Here is a 19,369-nt window from a genome sequence, read left to right on the forward strand (position 1 = left end):
GAGATGTGCACAGAGCTATTTAGGACTCGGGGGCTTTCCAGTTACACCTTAGTTTTAAAATATCTTAAAACGGAAAACTGCAGACTTGATCTCCTCAGTGTAGGAAACGGTACCAAAGGTTGCAGATAAAGGCTATGACTGATTGTCATCTTGTATTTCCTGTCATGTGACTTCTGTGCATCACATGACTGGAAATACTGTGCATCACTGTACAATCTCTCATGGCTTCACACATTCAGCAGACGCTGTACAGTTAGAGCACATCCCTTAAACCTACGGGGGACATGTTCTCAGCCCCAGATTACTTCAGCCCAACCAGCTGCCCGGCACAGGATTTTTCCATCTGTCTTCTTCTCATACCCAAGCTGCGGCCTTCTGTTTCAGCACAGTGCAGAAAAATCGTAACGCATAATAAAGATTATGCGCTCCCGTCCAACAGCTACAGTAAAATTAAGAGCTCACTAAATCCCCTGCCATTACCATAGCGACACTTCCTGGTAAAGAGGAGAAGACGTCACCAGCCACAAAAAATCCCATTTATCTACTAACACGCTCCACAGATTAGGACTGAAATAATTAACTTACATTAGATGCACATATCTGGTTTGGAGGGTGTGATATGGACAGAATTCCCTATAACTACATATTTAATTTAATTTATGGATAAACAATGGGTCAACAATGAAAATGCTCAACTGAGCAAACTTTAACCAAGTGCAGAGCGCTCATGTTGGGCTGACACTAAAACAACTGAAAAGTCTGCTTGTTCCATCTTATTCTGCAACTAACAATGTTTTTTGATTATCGATAAATCTTCTCAATGTACTGATTAACTGTTGGGTCATTAAACTTTCAGAAAACAGTGCACAATGAAACAACCTAAACCCAAAAATATTCTGTTCAATCTCATGGAAGACAAAGAAAACCTGCATGAAGCTGGAACCAGCTGATCGTGCCATCATTTAACTGGAGAACAAAAAGACTCCAGCAATTAATCGAATATCAAAACAGTTCCTAATTCATCTTTTTGTGAACCAACTCATTGATTAATCGACTGATATTTTCAGCTCTGCTCTCAACACTGTAATTAACAAGATTTTCCTTTCCCATCTGCAGGTATAAATAAATCTTCTTTCACTAGTAAACCCCAGTCTGTGATTTTACTATGTTTGAATGGACATGCACTATTTTCCAAGTGTAGTTTAGTCCAGGATTTGACAGTGAAATGCTCTTATGGACCTTTTCTCTGATAGGAAGAGTTAACAACACATGAATAAAAGATTTTCCCCCTGTAGAAGCCTTTGTTATTTCAGCTGCCTAATGGAGCATCTCCATTTACACAATCTTTGGACCAGGTCAGTGCCACACTGCATGAAACTGCCTCTGGCCCATTCTGACATACTGTACACCAGAGCATAATGCTCCAAGGCTTCCTGTTAGATCTTGACATGTCTCTTTTCCTTTGTATTATTCTATTTCTATCCAACTGAACTGCTTTGATTACTCTGTTAAATGACTTAAAGCTACGAGTGTCTGATTATTCTATCTTATCCTGCAAAAGAGCACAAGTAAAGTGTTTAATTATAAAAGCTAATCACATTTTCACCAGTTAAACGTGCGATTATGAAACATATTTCCATACAGGTGTGAACACACGCAGACGGATTAAATCTGGTGAATTTCTGGCAGTGTGGGTCGGGCTTCAGAGAGATTTGGACCACATTTGGTTTAGCTTGGCCCCCGTCCACAGAGTCTAAAACAACCACTCACTGACCTGGCAACAACAATCCCACACTGCAGGCAGCTGTGTGGTTATGACACTGCTGTGACTGCTGTGTGTGCGTGTGTTTTCCTTCCATATAAAAACTATGGGTCGTCTTACGTACACCGTCTTATCTCACACAGCGGGAGGTTGGAGAGTTTTGACACTGTTGGTATGTGCATACGTGAGAGCCCTCACATAAAGGCTACAGGTTCAGCTGAGGTACACTTAATGGGATAAATGCCAGTCATGGCAAGGCCTCGAGTGTCTAAGTGACCTTGCATTTTAATTGCATTGTCACGGAGCTAAATCAACATTAGGATATGCTCGGTTTCAAACAGCGCTGCAACTTATTGTCGATTAATAAACACATTAATAAACACACACACACACACACACACACACACATATATATATGTATACACATATATATGTACATATATGTATATATATGTACATATATATGTATATATATTAAAAATACATCTCATTATTTTCAATTCATTTTCAATTACAATTTAACAGCACCACAAACAACAATTCCCAAAATGAGCATAGAGTTGAATCAACCTGTCTCTAAAACAGCTCCAACAAAAACTGAACATTATAATCCTCACGAAGCGGGGGATTTATTACAGGGCTGTTGAATTAGACTGCATTAGTTTAACTAGGTGGACCTAATACTCTCCACTAAGTGTATTACACCATCAATCCCAATGTTTTTTCAATAGCTGACTCAACAACTGTTTTGCTAACATTTTCCAACATCAGCACCACTGCGAGGTTGACCTTTACTCCAGCCTGTCTGTGGACATATCTCTCTTACACAATAACTGAGCTGTTTTGCTAACGGGTTAAACTTTACTGAGGTATACAACTGATTTTACACAAGCCCCTCAGATAAGACTATAGATCGTGTGTATTCTGAAAGCAGCTGCAGTTTAAGTTCAACTCGTTTTGGTTGTGGCTGCAGCTGAGAAGTCAGGAACCCAAAAACCCTCACAGAAACACAATACAGACAAAAAGAGAGCATTCTTCACAAAGAGCACGTTTACCCGTCTGAAGTGTATTTCCTTTAACTGAACTATTGGTTCTTTACATTAAAATAATAAATGAGGATCTGCCTTTTTTGTATACACACATACATACATACACAGATGCATTATCTAGTCAGCATGTGTTGCAGAAGCACCAAAGGCTGCCAGAACAGTTATTTACAGTACATTATATATACATATACATATACATATACATATACATATATATAACACAGCACATAATAACTTCCTTTATGTCAGTCTTCCATTCTCAGGCTTGTTTTTACTTTAACTCCATTTATTTATAGTACTGGGATTGTTTTCCTAATATTTTCTCTTACAAGTGTATTATATTTAAATTTCTTAACATCAATTTAAGTTTCAATCCATTTGTAATTCGGATTTGAGAGATGCAATCATCATCATCAGGTTTGTTGATATTGGCAGCGTTGTAGGAAGGCAAATAACAATTTACATAATAATATAATGTACCTATTGTTGTTCAGATTAGAGGATTAATAGTTCAGTCTATAAAATGTTTTGTTTTATGTCTTTATTGCTTGTTTTGTCCAATTAACAGTGTAAAAATATCGACTTACCATTGTAGAAGACAAAGAAAAACAGCAAAGCTTCACAAATAAAAAGCTGGAACCTCAGACTGGTTGAAAAACTACTTAAACAATTAATCGTCTTTAAGCTGTTAGCAGATTAATAATTGGAGCCTGACCGGTGCATCTGTCGGCTGATTTTAACAGCCAATATTTTCCTATCACAGATGTATTGGTGTTTATGGTGCCTGATATGCAGCGATTTATAAACTTATTTTTATACAACACATTAAATTTCTTATAAAGTTTATTTTGGACTATCGCCAAAAATAATCTCTGTTGCAAACACAAGTTTATGATAATTTCATCTTCACAGATGAACACCACTTTTGTGATTTTCAAAGTGTAAATTAAATTGCTAGAAGTAAAGAGCTAATATTAGACTACAGACAGACTACACTGCGTCGCATGACTTAAACGTCACCACTAAGCTTCTTACTACACAATTATTATACGTTCTTTATAAATTGATCTACAGGTTGTAAAGTCAGTCAGAATAGTTTGTTATTAAAGTGACTAGTGAGTAGATGAGTCTCGTGTTCGCTGTGATGACGTTTAATGTCTGTGACAACAACAGCAGTCTTATTCAGCCACTTGTTTGCAACCACCTCTTTTAAGACACGTAAGCGCTTTATGATTAAACTGTGGGAAGTTTAATCATGTATTTCATGTCGTAGAACAAAACGTGTAAATATCTTGTGTTAACCACAGACCTTATTTCAGGCTTTCAACCGAAAATCAATTCAAAAAACCTCAGAGGCTTTGAGACGAGGGAACCGGTTGTGCAAAAATGCTAACTGATTTCAAGGTTTTCAGACTACAAACTACACTTCTCTATGGGCCCCCGAAAATCAATCAACGTTTCAGCTCCACAATGGTGCAAATTAACTTCCCAGGAATTAATAACAGTTATTTTTTTAACCCGTAGTGCCTGAATAGGTACCGTAAGTATGCACAAATGATGTGTGTGCCCAGTGCAGTGTACTCTTGCTTTAATATTTTGTTTCTTGACGTCTTCCTAACTGTTTGTAATGCAGCTGTGTGTCTCTGTAAAGCACTCTGAGCTGCCTTGTGTCTGAATCATGCGAGACAAATAAACTTTCCTGGCCTAATACACGGTCGTCCCTTCATTTATGCCCATAGTACAGTGCACCATATGGTGAGCCCAATCCTCTCTAATTCAGGGCAGTGGCTGCATGCGATTATGCAATGTGCAGAGGATTTCAGAGAGCCCAGAAATGAAAGTCAGGCCATCACATCTTTTAAAAACGAATTGCAACCCCAGACACACAAAGACAATCTACTTCCTGGGAACAGCTGAGACAAACTCGGTTCGTGGCAAAGACTCAAACACCAGAACATTCCAGCAGACACCTTCAGCACCCTGAGCTGGAGCATCTGGGTGCAGGAGGCTTTCTACAAACAGCCAGAAGAGAAAACGAAAGTGGCGGCGACAGTTGAGAGGAGAAGAGCTTCAGCCAGTCACACGCAGGATGTCTGTTCCTGTACAGTAACCATTAAACAACTGAATCTGAAGTCAACACTGCATCTTACATCCTCCAGACAACTACTGACTACACACAGCTCAACTATTAAACACCTACACAACTGACAGCAGGACGCACTGCTCGTTTTTGCGAGTGGAATCCAAAAAAAAACCCCTCAGATATTTAATATTTTATGACAGTTTTTCCCTTTTCTGTCTCCGAGTGAGCTCGCTGTGCCTGCGGAAGAGCCTCAGATGTGATGGACCTGCCTCCGTTGCTAGCTGTTAGCCGTTAGCCGTTAGCTCCCAGTGAACACAAATGAAGCTTCAGACGCTTCAACACGCACAAAACACTTCAACACCAGTCCCTAAATAAAGATGCTCCTCCGGTGGACACGCTGACAGACTACACGTGTGGTATAATTCACCAGAGAGGTGAAACAAAGCGTCAGACACAGTTAGCTTAGCTTGGCTAGCGTTAGCCACGAAGATGCTGCTGAGTGAACCAGAAGAAGCGCTGTTAGCAACGCGAGCTAATCGGTGGCTACAGGGTACCTTACCAGGTCAACGCGAACAGGGACGCGGGGCTCGATGCATTAATCTCTGGCTCGGTTTCTGGAGCCGACGTCCGGACAGACGGGGATCAGAGCAGACGGCGGAGAGGTGTCGTCGGGAACATCGCAGAGAGCCGGAGGGTACCGTGGTTCCTGTTTCGCTCGGACTGGCTCGGATGCCCGTTCGCAGGTCGCTCGTTGCTTAGCGAGTCTCTCTCTCACACACATACACGCATACACACATACACACCCTCAGGGGACGAACCTGCCAAATACTGACCCCGCCTCTCTGACTGTGAGCACAGCGGGAGGCCAAATACTGACCCGCCTCACAGACAGACACGAACTTTATCACACAAAGATCATTTTTATTCTTTAATCCGTCTTTAACGCTCAGCTCTGCATCACTACGGCTGTATTAATGTATATCACATTTTGGCAAAGGTGTTTTTTTTCTCTTTTAAATGTCAACCTCAGCTCATATAACATAATATATGTATATATATATATATATATATATATATATATATATATATATATATATATATATATATATATATAATACACATTAAAAATATATCTTTCACCCCACTGTCACTACTGCATAAAGTCATGCATCACATGTTTTCAGGCTTTTATTCTGGTCCTGGATGAGTTTCTGTCATTTTTACTGTTTCTCACTAGACAGGGCAATTTACCTGTGTATGGACCCACAGAGCAGAACAGAATATAATAGAGTAGGGTTTTACATGTCGGTTTGTATTTATAGGTAATAGACATTAAATATACAATAAGCCACTGTTTGACATTGATGTACCTTTAAAATACATGCTATCAAAGTCCACTTAAATTGAACTGAATAACATTTAATAATCAGTTTTATCATTCATGCTTTAATTTGTGAAAGTTTATTCTACCTTTTATGTTCTTTAAATATATTCATTAGCATTTTTATTTATTTTCTTTGTTTTAATATTCCAGTTGTGAAACAGAATACTCGCACACATAAAATAAATAATTGTCTATATGTGTGTGAGTCATCGTCTCTCTCTGTGATTATGCACATGCTTTTTACATTTTCCACAAACTCCCATAACTCAAATATTTAAAGCAAACTCTCCCTGTTGTTACTGTAGCTGTTAACTGCCTCCTGCACTCTGGCTCACAGAGATCAGTTAATGTATAGCGCCACCTGGTGGACTGCTGCTCCCCCAGCACTTTACTCTGCCTCCCGCCCCTCTCCACATCTGTAAGAGGCTGATTTCTCCTTTGTTTCAGTTCCAGCAGTCGTTGCAATGAGACGCAAACAGAAGCTGTTCTATAGACACTTTATTGCTGTGTTTATTGTTTTACACTCAATGTAATGTCTAACTGTGTGTTTGGTGGGCCGGTCCAAACACTCACCCTCCAAAGATCTGTTACCAAACCAGGATTTAAATAGCAAAAAAACAAACAACTATAATGCAGTAATACAATATACATGACACTATAAAGTCTCTAGGTGAATTCATTCTCACTAACATATAGGCTATACTGGTCCATTTACAAAATGCTTCTTTATATATATTTATAGATATAAAACAAGAGTAATGCACATTCTTCAAAAGGTAAAGAAACTGTGGTGTTTTTCGTATATATGCAGATATATTTGTGAGTGAATTCTGTTTGGTGGTAACAAAACAACACCCGGCAGTCATTGTTACAAAGTGTATCCACGGCATACAAAACACGTCTGACAGTACTGTTCAGGAGAGAAAAGAGTATCATCGCCCGTGAAGGACAGAAACAGTGAAATGTCTGCCGTATATCTAAATATATGCTGTAATGTAAACACTGTGGGTTGTTTGTATGTAGACGGTAGTTATGATTTCAGCCAAATTGTCCCCTTGCGATGTTAAGAGAGTAGGAAATGTTAAAATCTCGTGCACTGATCCAATTCTTACTTTCATTACAACATAATAACACAGTCCACAGCCCGTTTTAAAGGATAAGTTTGATAATATTCTGTATTCTTCTTTAAAAAACAAACAAAAACAAAAATAAAACTAACAATGAATCGATCCTACAAACAAGTCTATGTAAGGCCTTATACATCTCATTCCTCTGCATCGTAGACCTCCAGAAAAACAACTATTAAAAACACATCAGTGAGCCAAACTGCTGCACTGGCTGATCCGGGTCTTTATCAGCACAACCACGATCACTGTTGTTATTTGGAGGCACCGTCGTGCTGCTGTAAATCCTCAGTGGAGCACCAAATGTGTATTCATCCACAGCTGAAAATAGTTCCACACAAATGCGTCACGTACTCCTGTTTTGAGTGACGTTTGCTAAAAACTACAATGCCCATCTATAGTTGGAAGCTATTCAGCCTTTTCTTGGTAGTGGGGCCAAGGGCTTAGATTTGACCTGGAGATGACGTGTTTAGTTTTGTACTGCTTGTATTATACCGACTACTGAAAGACTCTTTCAAACATTTACATCTTCAGAAAGAATTAATGGACTTCAGGCTGAGTGCCAGGGACATAAGAGGTACTAAAATACTCAGTAACTAATTGTTGGTTTGGATATTTTTAGGGGATATTGGTTACATTAACAAAAAACCGAACGATCACCAGCCTTATCCTTTAAGGACGCTATCATCTGAAGTTCAATACAGTGGTTATGTAGGCAGTTTGAATGTTATATTGCTTTATTACACATTTATTTCATTTCAAGAAGTGGAGCTAAAAATCTTACAACCGTGAAAACATATTACAGAAAGTCCTTTGTTGATGTAAACTGCTGTCTTACTTTCTACATGTTTAATAATCACGTTTTAATTAAAGGATAAGTTCACCCAAAAATGAAAAATCAGTCATTATGTGGTCACCCACGTGCCGATGGAAAGTCAGGCGAAGTTTCCTGGTCTACAAAATATTTCTGGAACTTTACAGCAAAACTTGAAAATGAGCTTTTTACACCCTCGACACAGCGTCATGCTCGTGCAGGGCGCTGGACGAGCTGTGTGGAGACATTTCATGTCTCATTTTGGTTGTTTTTTTCAGTCGTTTAGCAGAATGCTGCAACGCTGTTTTGCTGTGAAGCTCCAGAAATGTTTTGAGGACGACGAAACCTCACCTGACTTTCCATCTCTGCTCTGAATTTTCATTTTTGGGTGAACTTACCCGTCAACTCCATTCCACAGACTGCACTGTATGTAGTAATGGCACAAATGACCTACTGTACTCTTTAATATCTACTGAGACTACACCCTGCCGGTTAATTAGATAATATTTTACAAAACAGGTGCTGCAGAGTTGTGTGTTTGTTTGACACTTATGTTTGACTAGCGTGGACACGGTAAACACACACACAGTGGTAGATCTCCTCTATCCGACTGAACAACAGCAACCTCTGTATTACATGTAACCACACACTCACTGCGTCTCCTCTACAAACACAGATTTACTGAGAACCTTCATCGCTGCATTTCGACTACAACCTCTACCAGAGCCTAAATGATGGCATTGTACTAACGTCCTACCTGTCATATTGAATACAGGGTGGTGAAAATCTTAACAACTGAAACTCCCACGCTGTATTTTTCAAAGGAAGTTTCTTCAGAGTGACACATTCTTACACATTCTTCACTTTGAAAGAAGCCTAAAAGCCAAAACAAAAGAGAAGTCCCTGTTAAGTGACAACTGAACAAACCTACAACTGCTGGAACAGGGATGGCAGCGTCTCGTCCACTATCTGACAAGTATAACTACAGTTGTAAAGACTGGAGTGGTGAGTGACTGTGACTAGAGCGACGAGCCCACCAGCTTATATATGAACTAAAGAAATCTCTTAATGTGCTTGACAGATCTCAGGCAGAAGAGGGAGAAGTACAGTTTGATTGTAGATTACATCTTGTACTTTGCAAAAAACAGTCCTGGTGATTTTGTCGTCTTCTTTTGTTTTGTCTCGCTGGATCCATGTGCGCTGGGTGGCCGAGGTTTTTAGGCTTCGTACACCCTGAGGAGGAAAGAAAAATTAAGAGTTAAGTTCGCAGTGATTTCAAATTCTCTCCTCCACCAGGTGTTTCCTTCACTCTCTGGATGAAAAGGTTCCTGTATTCAATGTGTCGGCCTTGTGGATGTAAGTCGAAGAGCAGCTTTAATCACCCCGTCACCTACAGAGTCCCTGTGGAAAAGCTCTTTTGTACTCAGCAAAATACTGAATCTCTGCCCACTCCACTGGGCTTTAGTCTGAGGCCGACCCTGACCTGTGACCTCCCTGTGGTGGAAGGAAGGTGGGAGGAGAAATTTCTACAAAACAAATCAATAAAGCTTCACAGAGAAACCGCTGGACGAGATCTACAACTCAGTGCTAACAGAGGTTGGTACAGAACAGGGCAGTGTGTGTGCATCATGAGTGTGGTGGTCGGAGGTGAGGAGATCTGATTAAGATTAAAGATTGAGATTAAAACTCTCGTATCTTTTATACAAACCCATCATTAAAACTGCAATAACTGTTCTGGGCCACATGAGGGCAGCAAACACAACCTCTGTGTTGTTTTAAGTTGGTGAACATGTTTGCATTGTATTGCCTTCCAGATGTTATGTAGCGACATTAGTATTCATTTATAGTTGTTTTTCTCATCATTGATTACAATGAATAAAATATGGCATCTAATAAAGCTGATGAATAGCTCTCCTGCACGTCTTATGCAGGTTCCTGAGGTTGACGCTCGGGGTTCAAACCCACCCTGTAGCTTTTGCTGCATGAAGTAAAACTTGGCCATAAAAACTTTAATTTTGAACCACGAGATGTTTTTAAGACATCTGCAACTGTCACTTGGACATCAACAGTTAACGTAGAAAAGATGTAGAAAAACAAACTTTAGTTCTGCCCCTCCAGTGGAAGTCTTTTGGATATGTTTGTAGATGTGTTTCAATGTCGTCAAAGACGTTGAATTGACGTCTTTTGGGTGTTTTTGCTCAGTGGGGTTGCCTCGGAAAAAAATACTTGGGATTTGCCTGAGACTGGGACATGTGTCTGATTTTCACTCTTCTTTTAGTTTTGTTTCTGGTCTCGACTGACGCCTGAGAGAAATATCTGGCTATTTAACTGCTAAACGTTCTACCCTGTTCACCAGCTGGTCCCTAAAACAAGACACTGCAAAGCTCTGCAGTGCTGAGGGGAACGGCACCGTCGGGTCATAATTGTTTGTGGGTTTTTTTTATCACGAGTGACACCTTTTAATTTGCACATAGCCATTTGATTCCTTGTAGAAGTAGTGAAACAACTCTACTGTCTGATTTTGACAATGATTTATTTGATTTTTGTTACCTGTGTTTGTCCTTCCAGATGCGGAACCACTTGACCAGATTCTTGGTGCTCTGAAGTTTGGGATGAAGACAATACTCCTGCCCTTTGAACCGAGCCACGTTCTCCATCGTCACACTGAGACAAAGAAAAGATGGAAAGGCAAAGAAAAAAACAGGGAAATTAAAAAGTTAAAGAATCTAATATTATTCATAAAATATAACAAACAACTTTTACATGACTGATTTTCGTTTTGGAGGCCAGAATATACATTTCACTGACAGTAACGTGCCACTAGAATCTGCACGCTACTCTAAATACAGAGATAAAGCAATAAATATTTGACCTTTAGACCCCCTGTCAAATAATTTGGCAACACAATAGTTTTACTAGGCTGCACAGTTTGTTTGGTGGAATAGAAAACCACGTTATCTTGAATAGTTTGAGAGAAGGTTCAACTGCAGGAGTCAACTTGCAGAGTTTCAATGGAGCTGAATGGAGTAAAAATACTTATTCTGAGTTATTTTAAACCATCTGAAAGCCGGCCTGAGTCATTTCAATAGACGCTGGTGAAGTTGTAGCACATCTGACATTTATTTCCTTTAGATTTTGGCTGCTTTTCTACACGGCCCTCAAAACATGTCTGCGGTTAAATGCCCTCTCCATTCAACAGATCGGCTTGCACTGGGCGGCCAGTCGCTTGGCAATGGAGTAATATTATGGAGCTGCCACTAAAAAATGTGACATCTGAGCTCATTGAATCAATTGGTCTGTCTGTAACCCTCTGCTTAAGGCAACGGTAGAGACAGTCTGCCTGCATGTGGCATATTCAGGCCAAACAAGAGAATTGTGGGAAAAGCAGCCAGCGTGCCATGGGGCCTCTCCATCCAGTGACACAGTCAAAGCCCGGCCCAACCATGAATGTTCAATGAGTTGACTACAAGAGAAAAGGCTCGACTCTCAATAAAAATGCTGCATTCAGGAGTTATAAGGATCAGATTAAAGAGTTCTGCATCTGTTTTCCTGCCCATTCACTTGTCACTTTGTTTGGCTCTTGAGGTTTCGTCGGGCAGCTGAACACGCTTTGTTCTGGAGGAACTGAGCGTTTGATAGCGAGAACATGAAAGTGCTTTTGTTTGTGTGCACGCCAGTGGACTCATATCTGCAAGGCTGCAATAAACGCACCTTGAATGTGTATCCCTGGCTGCTCAGCAGAGGTGAAATATAACCTAATCACTGTGTTAATTTGAGCTTTAGTTCCTCCTCATTATAATTCACCTGGGCAGCTGAAGTGCAGCCATCGGCTCAAATGTCTAATATGGTTTGTGAAATGTTTCATGAGCGCAGGGAGAGGAGGGAGAGGCTGAGAGACAACAAGAGAGAGGAAGTGATGTTCAGTTTTACTTGAGTATTAAATAGTCTTAAAGTCTCAACCACTTCAACCTGGACCAAACACAGAGATCATCGGAAAAAAAGGCAGAAAAAACATTTACATTTGAGTTAAAATCTTAAAGTTTTCAAAAATACCAACCAAACTGAATTATGTGGAAAAATGTACAAGACATTAAGATGTTTTCATTTTGATTTGATGTTGCAGCCATGAAAATTATTCAAATGAGCCTGATTTTCTTCATCAACAGCCATTTATTATATCCTGAGAAATCAACACAAATGTTGAAAATTGCTCATCTTGCAATGACAGTGAGAAAAAAATTCCTGGATCTGTCCGTTCGTGCAGATCTGCACCAAAAGTTAATGGGGTCCATTCTGGGCTGAGACTCATCCTCCAAACACGTTTAGTGGAGATCTGTTCAGCAGTTTTTGTTTATTCCTGTTGACAAACCAACCAACACGTGGAAACAGGCACGAACGTAACCTTCTTGGTGGAGGTGATAAATTCATTTGAAAATGCACTTCTTCTTCTTCTTCTTCTTCTTCTTCTTCTTCTTCTTCTTCTTCTTCTTCTTCTTTGGCTCTGATGCAGAATGCAATCTGCAAAGTAACTAGTAACTAAAGTAATCAAATAAATGTAGTGAGTATGAAGTACAATATTTGCCTCCAATTTGAGGTAGAGTGGAAGTATAAAGTAGCAGAAAATGGTTAAATACCTCAAAATTGTACAGTACTTGAGTAAATGTACTCAGCTACATGGCATCACGACTTCTGAAGAGGAAATGTTGTACTTTTCTTTCAACTACATTCAAGTTACAGCTGCAATTATAAGTTACTTTGCATTATAACATTTATTTATTTATCTTATCAATAAACTGCTAAAAAGTGTCTAACAGCTCAAACGAGCTCCACCTCCACCAGAAACAACATGAGAATGATCCTGACATGTTAATGAGTCAGTGGTACTGATCCCATAATAGTATTTTTACAGTTTGGTATTATTACTTTTACCGAAGTAAAGGATCTGAAAACTTCCACAGAAAAACACAGAAAAAAGACCTGATAGAGACACCGATTAGAAAAATAACGAGTGATGGGGATACAACAAGGGTAAGACATGATATTAAAAGACAAGAGAAAGGAGAAGGAAACGGAGAGAAAGAAAAGACACTGAGAGAAAACAGGGACATTTGGGGCTCGTAGCTTGTGTTTGAGGTGAGGAGTGGTCGCTCTGAATGCCAAACTGAGCGCCGTAAGCCAAACGGCCACAACAACTGCCAGAGGGGGACTCTCTCTTTCTCTCACTCTCTTATTTCTTCCTACTCTCTTTCTTTCGGAGGCTTTCCGGAGCCCGCTGAGGCTCATTTTTCACTGGGCACCAGCGGCTGGTGGCCCCCATCTCATGCTAATAGAGCAGCACTAAATAATGGCTAACACACACTCACACAGAGACAGTGTGCGAGTTCACAGACTCTGGTGCTTCTTAGTGTTATTTTCACACTCACACACACACACACACTCACACACACACACACACACACACACACACACACTCAGACACACACACACACACACACACACACTTGAGACTACATCATCTTTAAAAACACAGCATATTTAATAACTTTACATAATTTTAGACACATTGACTGATTACCACATGCTGTAAAAACATAATCAATTTGTCAATCAATCAATAGTGTTATTGTGAATTGTACATTAATCTGACGTCTGTTCAGACGACATTTAACCTTTATAGCTTTTTTGGACTAACTGATTAATCCTTTCACAACACAACACAAAAACAAGTCCCCATCTACTTCAGTTGTTTAGGAGTCTGAGTAGATAATGACTGAATTTTCTGTTTTGGGTGAACTTATCCTTTAGGGACTTCCATTTTTGTTCCTTAAAAAAGCCACAATCTGACCAGTGGCGTAAAGTAACTCAGTACATTTACTCGAGTACTGTACTTAAGTTACATTTTGAGGTACATGTTCCATTTTCTGCTACTTTATTCTTCTACTTTACTTCACTACAATTCAGAGGCAAATATTGTACTTTTACTCCATTTACTTCAATGATTTGATAACTTTAGTAACTAGTTACTTTGCTGATTTAGTTAAGTAGTACAAAATAATAATAACAAAAAAATGATGATGTCATTTATTTATCAGCAATCAGGTGAAATAAAAACCCCCCATTGATTACGATAATCAGAAAAATGCTGAATATCAGATCTGATAATCAGTCGACCCAGAGTATACGGTATATACAGTACATACAGTACATACATGTAAATATATGTAGAAATGTACTTTTACTTGTATTTTGATACTTTGATATCTCATCATGATATCTTTACTTCTAGTCAAGTATGACTGTGTATTTTACAGCACTGCTTAATTGATTCCTGAGGGGAAATTCACAAACTACCCAGCAGATAAATAACATAGTTAAACCACTTTAAGCAGCTTCAACACTAAAGTGATGAACACGATACACGATATGTCATTCTGCACGATGAGTACTTTTACTTTTGGTGCTTGAAGTACATTTTAATTCTGATACTTTTGTACTATTACTTAAGTAAAGTATTTCTACACTGTTGTACTGCTACTGTTACAAACGACCTGAGTACTTCTTCCGCCTCGTAAAGTGACTGTGTAAAACAGATTAATGCCGTCTGTCACAACTGAACCGTGTCCTCTGTGTGATATCGTGATTCACCAGCAGGTGGCAGCAGAGTTCGTGCCTCGGACACTAAACTGACTCCAGGGAGGCTGACATAACGTCCCCATCTGTTGTGCCTTCATGTAGCGCTGACATGAATTTCACACAGGAATCACAGCTCACATTTCCAGCTATGCGGGAGACTTCTTCCTCTAGTGTAGAAAATATACTACATACTGTGTGTATATATATGTGTGTTTATGTATTTAAAGTTGTTTGTCTGTCTGTGCACCACAGGCTACTTAGAGAGTGTTTTAGAGGCCTAGTTATCGTCAGGGAGGTTTGTGCTCCACACCACCATGGCTCAGATTGAACATAAGAGCTGTCTGTGTCTTTGAGCTGTGATTTAATGGGTCAAAAGGTCAGATATTTAACTTATACTGTAAACAGAAGTCAACTTTTGGGATGATCTGTGATGAAATGTTTTATTTCTTTGTATGAAATAATGTAATAAAGATGCATACATGTGATGCATACATCGCAAAACAAGATTTTCTACATATAACAGGATCTTAACTGCAGCAATAATGCTTTGATTTATCATCAAATGTCTGAAAATAAAGATAAACCTTTGTTTTGTCATGCACTTGAAAGTTCTGGAAAGTTTTTGGAAGTTGGAGTTTCTCTCTCCATCTTTCCATCTAATAACTCACTCCTGGCTCCTGACTGCAGGGTGTTGTTACATCATCAGTTTATTATCAGGCTGTAAATCCTCCTAAGTGCTTTAAGCACAGACGACAGGATGTTTTGATAACGGCTGTACAGCTGCCAAATATTCTGATGGTATTTTGGAGGGCCGTCACGGCACAGTTACAGTTGTGTATGTGTGTGTCACGCAGGTACAAATACTGTGACATTAGGACTTGCAGTGCATGTAAGCACAGGGAGAAAGAAGGGAAGAAGAAGCAAAGGAGAAAATATAGTATATGAGAGAGATGAAGGAGACTGAAGGAGAATTAAAGTCTCACTCACAATATCATCTTCTCTTGGCAGTACGGGTGTTTGGGTTTGATCTCCAGCTTCTGTACATCCTTGTATCTGATCTTTGGTCCTTTTCTGGTGCACCTGCACTTGTAGGCTGTAAAACAAATCAAACACGTCAGACTGACTTTAACCATCAAACACAAACATAATGAAGTTGTAATGCTGCATTTTTTCCCCTAAATAATGGGAACTGATCATGTGGAAACTGAATTATGTGACATTTTTATCAAAGTCAGTCTCAGAATTACTTCCAGCTGTGAAACTGATGTGATGGAAAAGTTAATTCTTGGTGTTTGACAGTAAATTGGCTCTCAGTCAATCTGCAGTTTATCTTTAACGCGCACACTGTGACGAGGGGAGATTAACCAGCAGCAGTATTTCAGTGCTGTCACTCACTGCTGGAACATCACAGCTTCACATTCTTCTTTTTCTTACTTCTTGTACGTATACAATGACGTAAAACAGTCATTTAAGTAAAGTTCAGGTCACACACTGTATAAACATGTGAAAACAATGAATGGTAACTCGAAGATGAATGAAAACTAGTGAAATTTCTTCCATTTTACACATTTTTGGTGCTTTTTTTTTTGCTGTTTCACCCGATGCAGCAAATGATTTATGAATTCACACTGCAGGAGTTAGTTTTCTTCAGTAAGTTTTATCATTAAAGGGGCTCTGTGGAAGCTGTTTATGTTAGCGGTCTCCATTTCTAAACGTTAGCTGCTGTCGCTCTCTGTTAGCGGAGTGAGGCGCTGAGATGAGTCACATTCTTTGGACTGTCGCTAAAAATGCAACCTGAGTCCTGAGAAACTCACGAACTAAACAACTTAAACAAGTCGTCCGCAGGCTTGTAGAGGCAACCAAGAGAGCCGGGGAAGGTCTCTATTTTCACGTCCTGTTACAATACGCTTAAAAAGTGATTAGTAATGTAAACTGCTACATTTTTTTGCATATTTTATATCTATTTTATCTGCTCGAGCTTTTCCAACTTTTTGTACACAGATATGGCAAAAGTAGCTGTGAAAGATGATGTAAAATTGCATATTTTTTATTGAAAAACAACCGCCCCGCCAAATACATGCACCAAAGTCCTCCACAAACCTACAGAAAACACTGCACTGAATGGATCCAGGTCAGGCAGAGAGAACCTGTGGCTTCAGCAACAAAACAAACTGCTTTTTATGCCACTCTAGCTCCAGTTTTCTCGTCGCTGTGACTGAATAAAAGGCAGAGGAAATGGGTTTTGCTGGGTTGTATATTCGAGATGGGAGGTGATGACCTGGATGGTCCAAGGTCTCCGTCATCCATCACCTGCTATCTGTCCTCACCGCCGGCCACTAAATCTGTCACAACACTCAGCACGCACACACACACACAGCACAACAAGGGCCAATAAAAGTGTGGCCACTCTGAGGTTAATAGATCTGTGTGTGCTGTGTGATAGAGGTTTGGATGGGGGGTAAACGGCTACGAGTCTACAATAAGAGATGGAGTCTTCTCACTAAAGACATGTAGCTGACTACTACTATTACTCTGCCATTTAAGTGACTTTTAAAGCTGAATGTAACTTGATGGTTTGCAAGTTGTTTCCCATTTTTTTTGCTGCTTTGTGAGGACATTTAAGCAAAACCTGCTCTCCAAAGAGCTGACAGTGAAAAAAAACATACACTTTGACATTTGCAGTACATTTTAAATTCATTTAACATTTGCATTTTGCTTTTATTCTGTTTTCCTCATTAAATCTGCTTCCCCAAAGAAACAATCACATTTTGTCCATCGATTTTCTCTCCCTCTACATGTCCCCGTGAATACTGGCTTTAAATGAACTCGGCTACATATGTTGAGCTTCACTTGGGTCCCAGAGTTCAGTTCAGGGTGTAAAAAGGCTTGTGAATGCCAACTTCAGGCTCCTGGTGAGATCAGATTTTTGCACCACAGCTGAGTGAATCATTACAGTTTCGATTAGAGAAGTTCTCAGTGAACAAACAGGTGATTTGGGTGTTTTTTTGTGATCTGACTGAGTGAAACAAAGCAGGTGTCAACATCAAGACCCCACCGAGAAACTGAAATTAAGTTGTTGTTTTCTCAACCTGTGATGGAGGTTTGTGGATCTTTGACAACAACTTTTCTCCTGATTTAAATACACTCCATCATGCACACATGAAGCAAATGAGAGAGGGGAAATAAACACGACTTAGAAGAGATAATAAGCTTTAAAGTTTTACCTTCTGCGCTCAGGAAGTATAAGGCCACCACTAACAACAGTAGCACCGCTGTGCACCGATGCATGTCTTCACAAGTTTATAAAAAAAAGATGTTTTCCTTGAAAATCCGAGCTCTCCAAACGAGAAAAAACGCACAGAAAAACAACAAAACTCTGTCGAGGTGCAAATAATCAATAATATCCACTTGCAGCGGCTGTTGGATGTCAGAGCTGAAGGAGCTGCTGAGGCTTTTCTTCTTGGAGTCCCTTTGGAGCGCTGATTGTGCAACTCCGGCTGTGCGTCCTGGGCGCCTGGATGAAGCTCCAGTCACTCGTTTAGGTCTCTCTCCCTCTCCCTCTCTCAGGCAGCAGCTCTTTTTAAAAGCAGCCCGCTGTCCTCTGCTCATTAACATGCACGGCCAGACAGCGAATCAAACACTTGTGGCCTGCGAGGGAGCAGTGGAGAGCATGGAGAGGGAGGGAGGGAGAGGAGGGAGAGGAGGGGAGGGAAAACAAAAAATACGCATGTTGTCCACCATGAAGAGGGAGGAGTGACGTGCGATCTGATAGACGGCGATGGCATGGTTCATGTTGGGCTGATACTGCAGCTGTTCAGCCTCTGTTCTCATTAAAACTGCCACAGAGAAGAAGAAGTAGGAGAAGAAGAAGAAGAAGGAGAAGACGAGAGGAATATGGCGACAGTTACGCACAGCTGAGCGTCATCCTGCGACGTGTCAGTGCGAAGCTCTGCTGTGGTTTGTGTTCAGCAGCAGTTTGTAATGACAGCTGTCAGAGGACACTCTGATATAAATATAATCAGTCCGCCATTTTGTGCCCTGTGGCTCAGAAGGAAGTTTGACCTCGAACACAGTTCCGGTCAACGCTTTGACTGTATATCAGTGCGCACGTCTCCATGGCAACGGGGCTTGCTGACAGTTAAGCTAGCTTTACATGGTGAAACGAAGCTAACCAGGCTAAACTGGCTCAAAACAAACTCAGAAATATGGTTAAACAGCTGATGAGTGGTATTGGATCAATAATGCACTTTACGGTCTTCTGATGTGTGAAAATAATGAATGAGACACAATAGAGCGGTGCAGCGATGACGTGTTTTTATAGACTAACCTGGACGTTAGCATCGCCCTGGTTCCCTCCACAAAAAGTCTGTGAGATTTATTCAATTGGATTTTGTAATATTACCGAAAATAACCTAGTTATAGACACTTACAGGTTTTGTTCATGAGATAATCTGCACAGATGAACACCACTTTTGTGATTATCGAAGCGTAAATTAAATTGCTAAAAGTAAAAGGCTAAT

The 19,369-nt window shown here is 40.0% G+C and overlaps 2 protein-coding genes across 6 annotated transcripts in view; both read right to left on the bottom strand.

The window, feature by feature from the left end:
• fam13b (family with sequence similarity 13 member B) overlaps nucleotides 1–5,642 on the bottom strand; it is a 75,746-nt gene extending 70,104 nt beyond the window's left edge. For all 3 annotated transcript variants that reach the window (XM_073486325.1, XM_073486323.1, XM_073486324.1), the window contains exon 1: nucleotides 5,454–5,642. The gene's annotated coding sequence lies outside the window, so the exon portion shown is untranslated. The remainder of the gene's footprint in view (nucleotides 1–5,453) is intronic.
• A 1,119-nt stretch (nucleotides 5,643–6,761) lies between these two features.
• Nucleotides 6,762–19,369, bottom strand: part of cxcl14 (chemokine (C-X-C motif) ligand 14) — a 141,694-nt gene continuing 129,086 nt past the window's right edge. For 2 of the 3 annotated variants that reach the window (XM_073487675.1, XM_073487673.1), the window contains exons 4-6: nucleotides 15,837–15,942; nucleotides 10,767–10,880; nucleotides 6,762–9,449 (exon numbers count right to left, since the gene is read on the bottom strand). In XM_073487675.1, coding sequence (XP_073343776.1) covers nucleotides 9,434–9,449; nucleotides 10,767–10,880; nucleotides 15,837–15,942 — 236 coding nt within the window. In that variant the 3' untranslated portion in view covers nucleotides 6,762–9,433. Of the gene's footprint in view, nucleotides 9,450–10,766; nucleotides 10,881–15,836; nucleotides 15,943–18,073; nucleotides 18,483–19,369 lie in introns of those variants that run through there. The other variant, XM_073487676.1, reaches the window with a different exon arrangement.

This window comes from Pagrus major, chromosome 18, assembly GCF_040436345.1.
Source record: "Pagrus major chromosome 18, Pma_NU_1.0".
Classification (NCBI taxonomy): domain Eukaryota; kingdom Metazoa; phylum Chordata; class Actinopteri; order Spariformes; family Sparidae; genus Pagrus; species Pagrus major.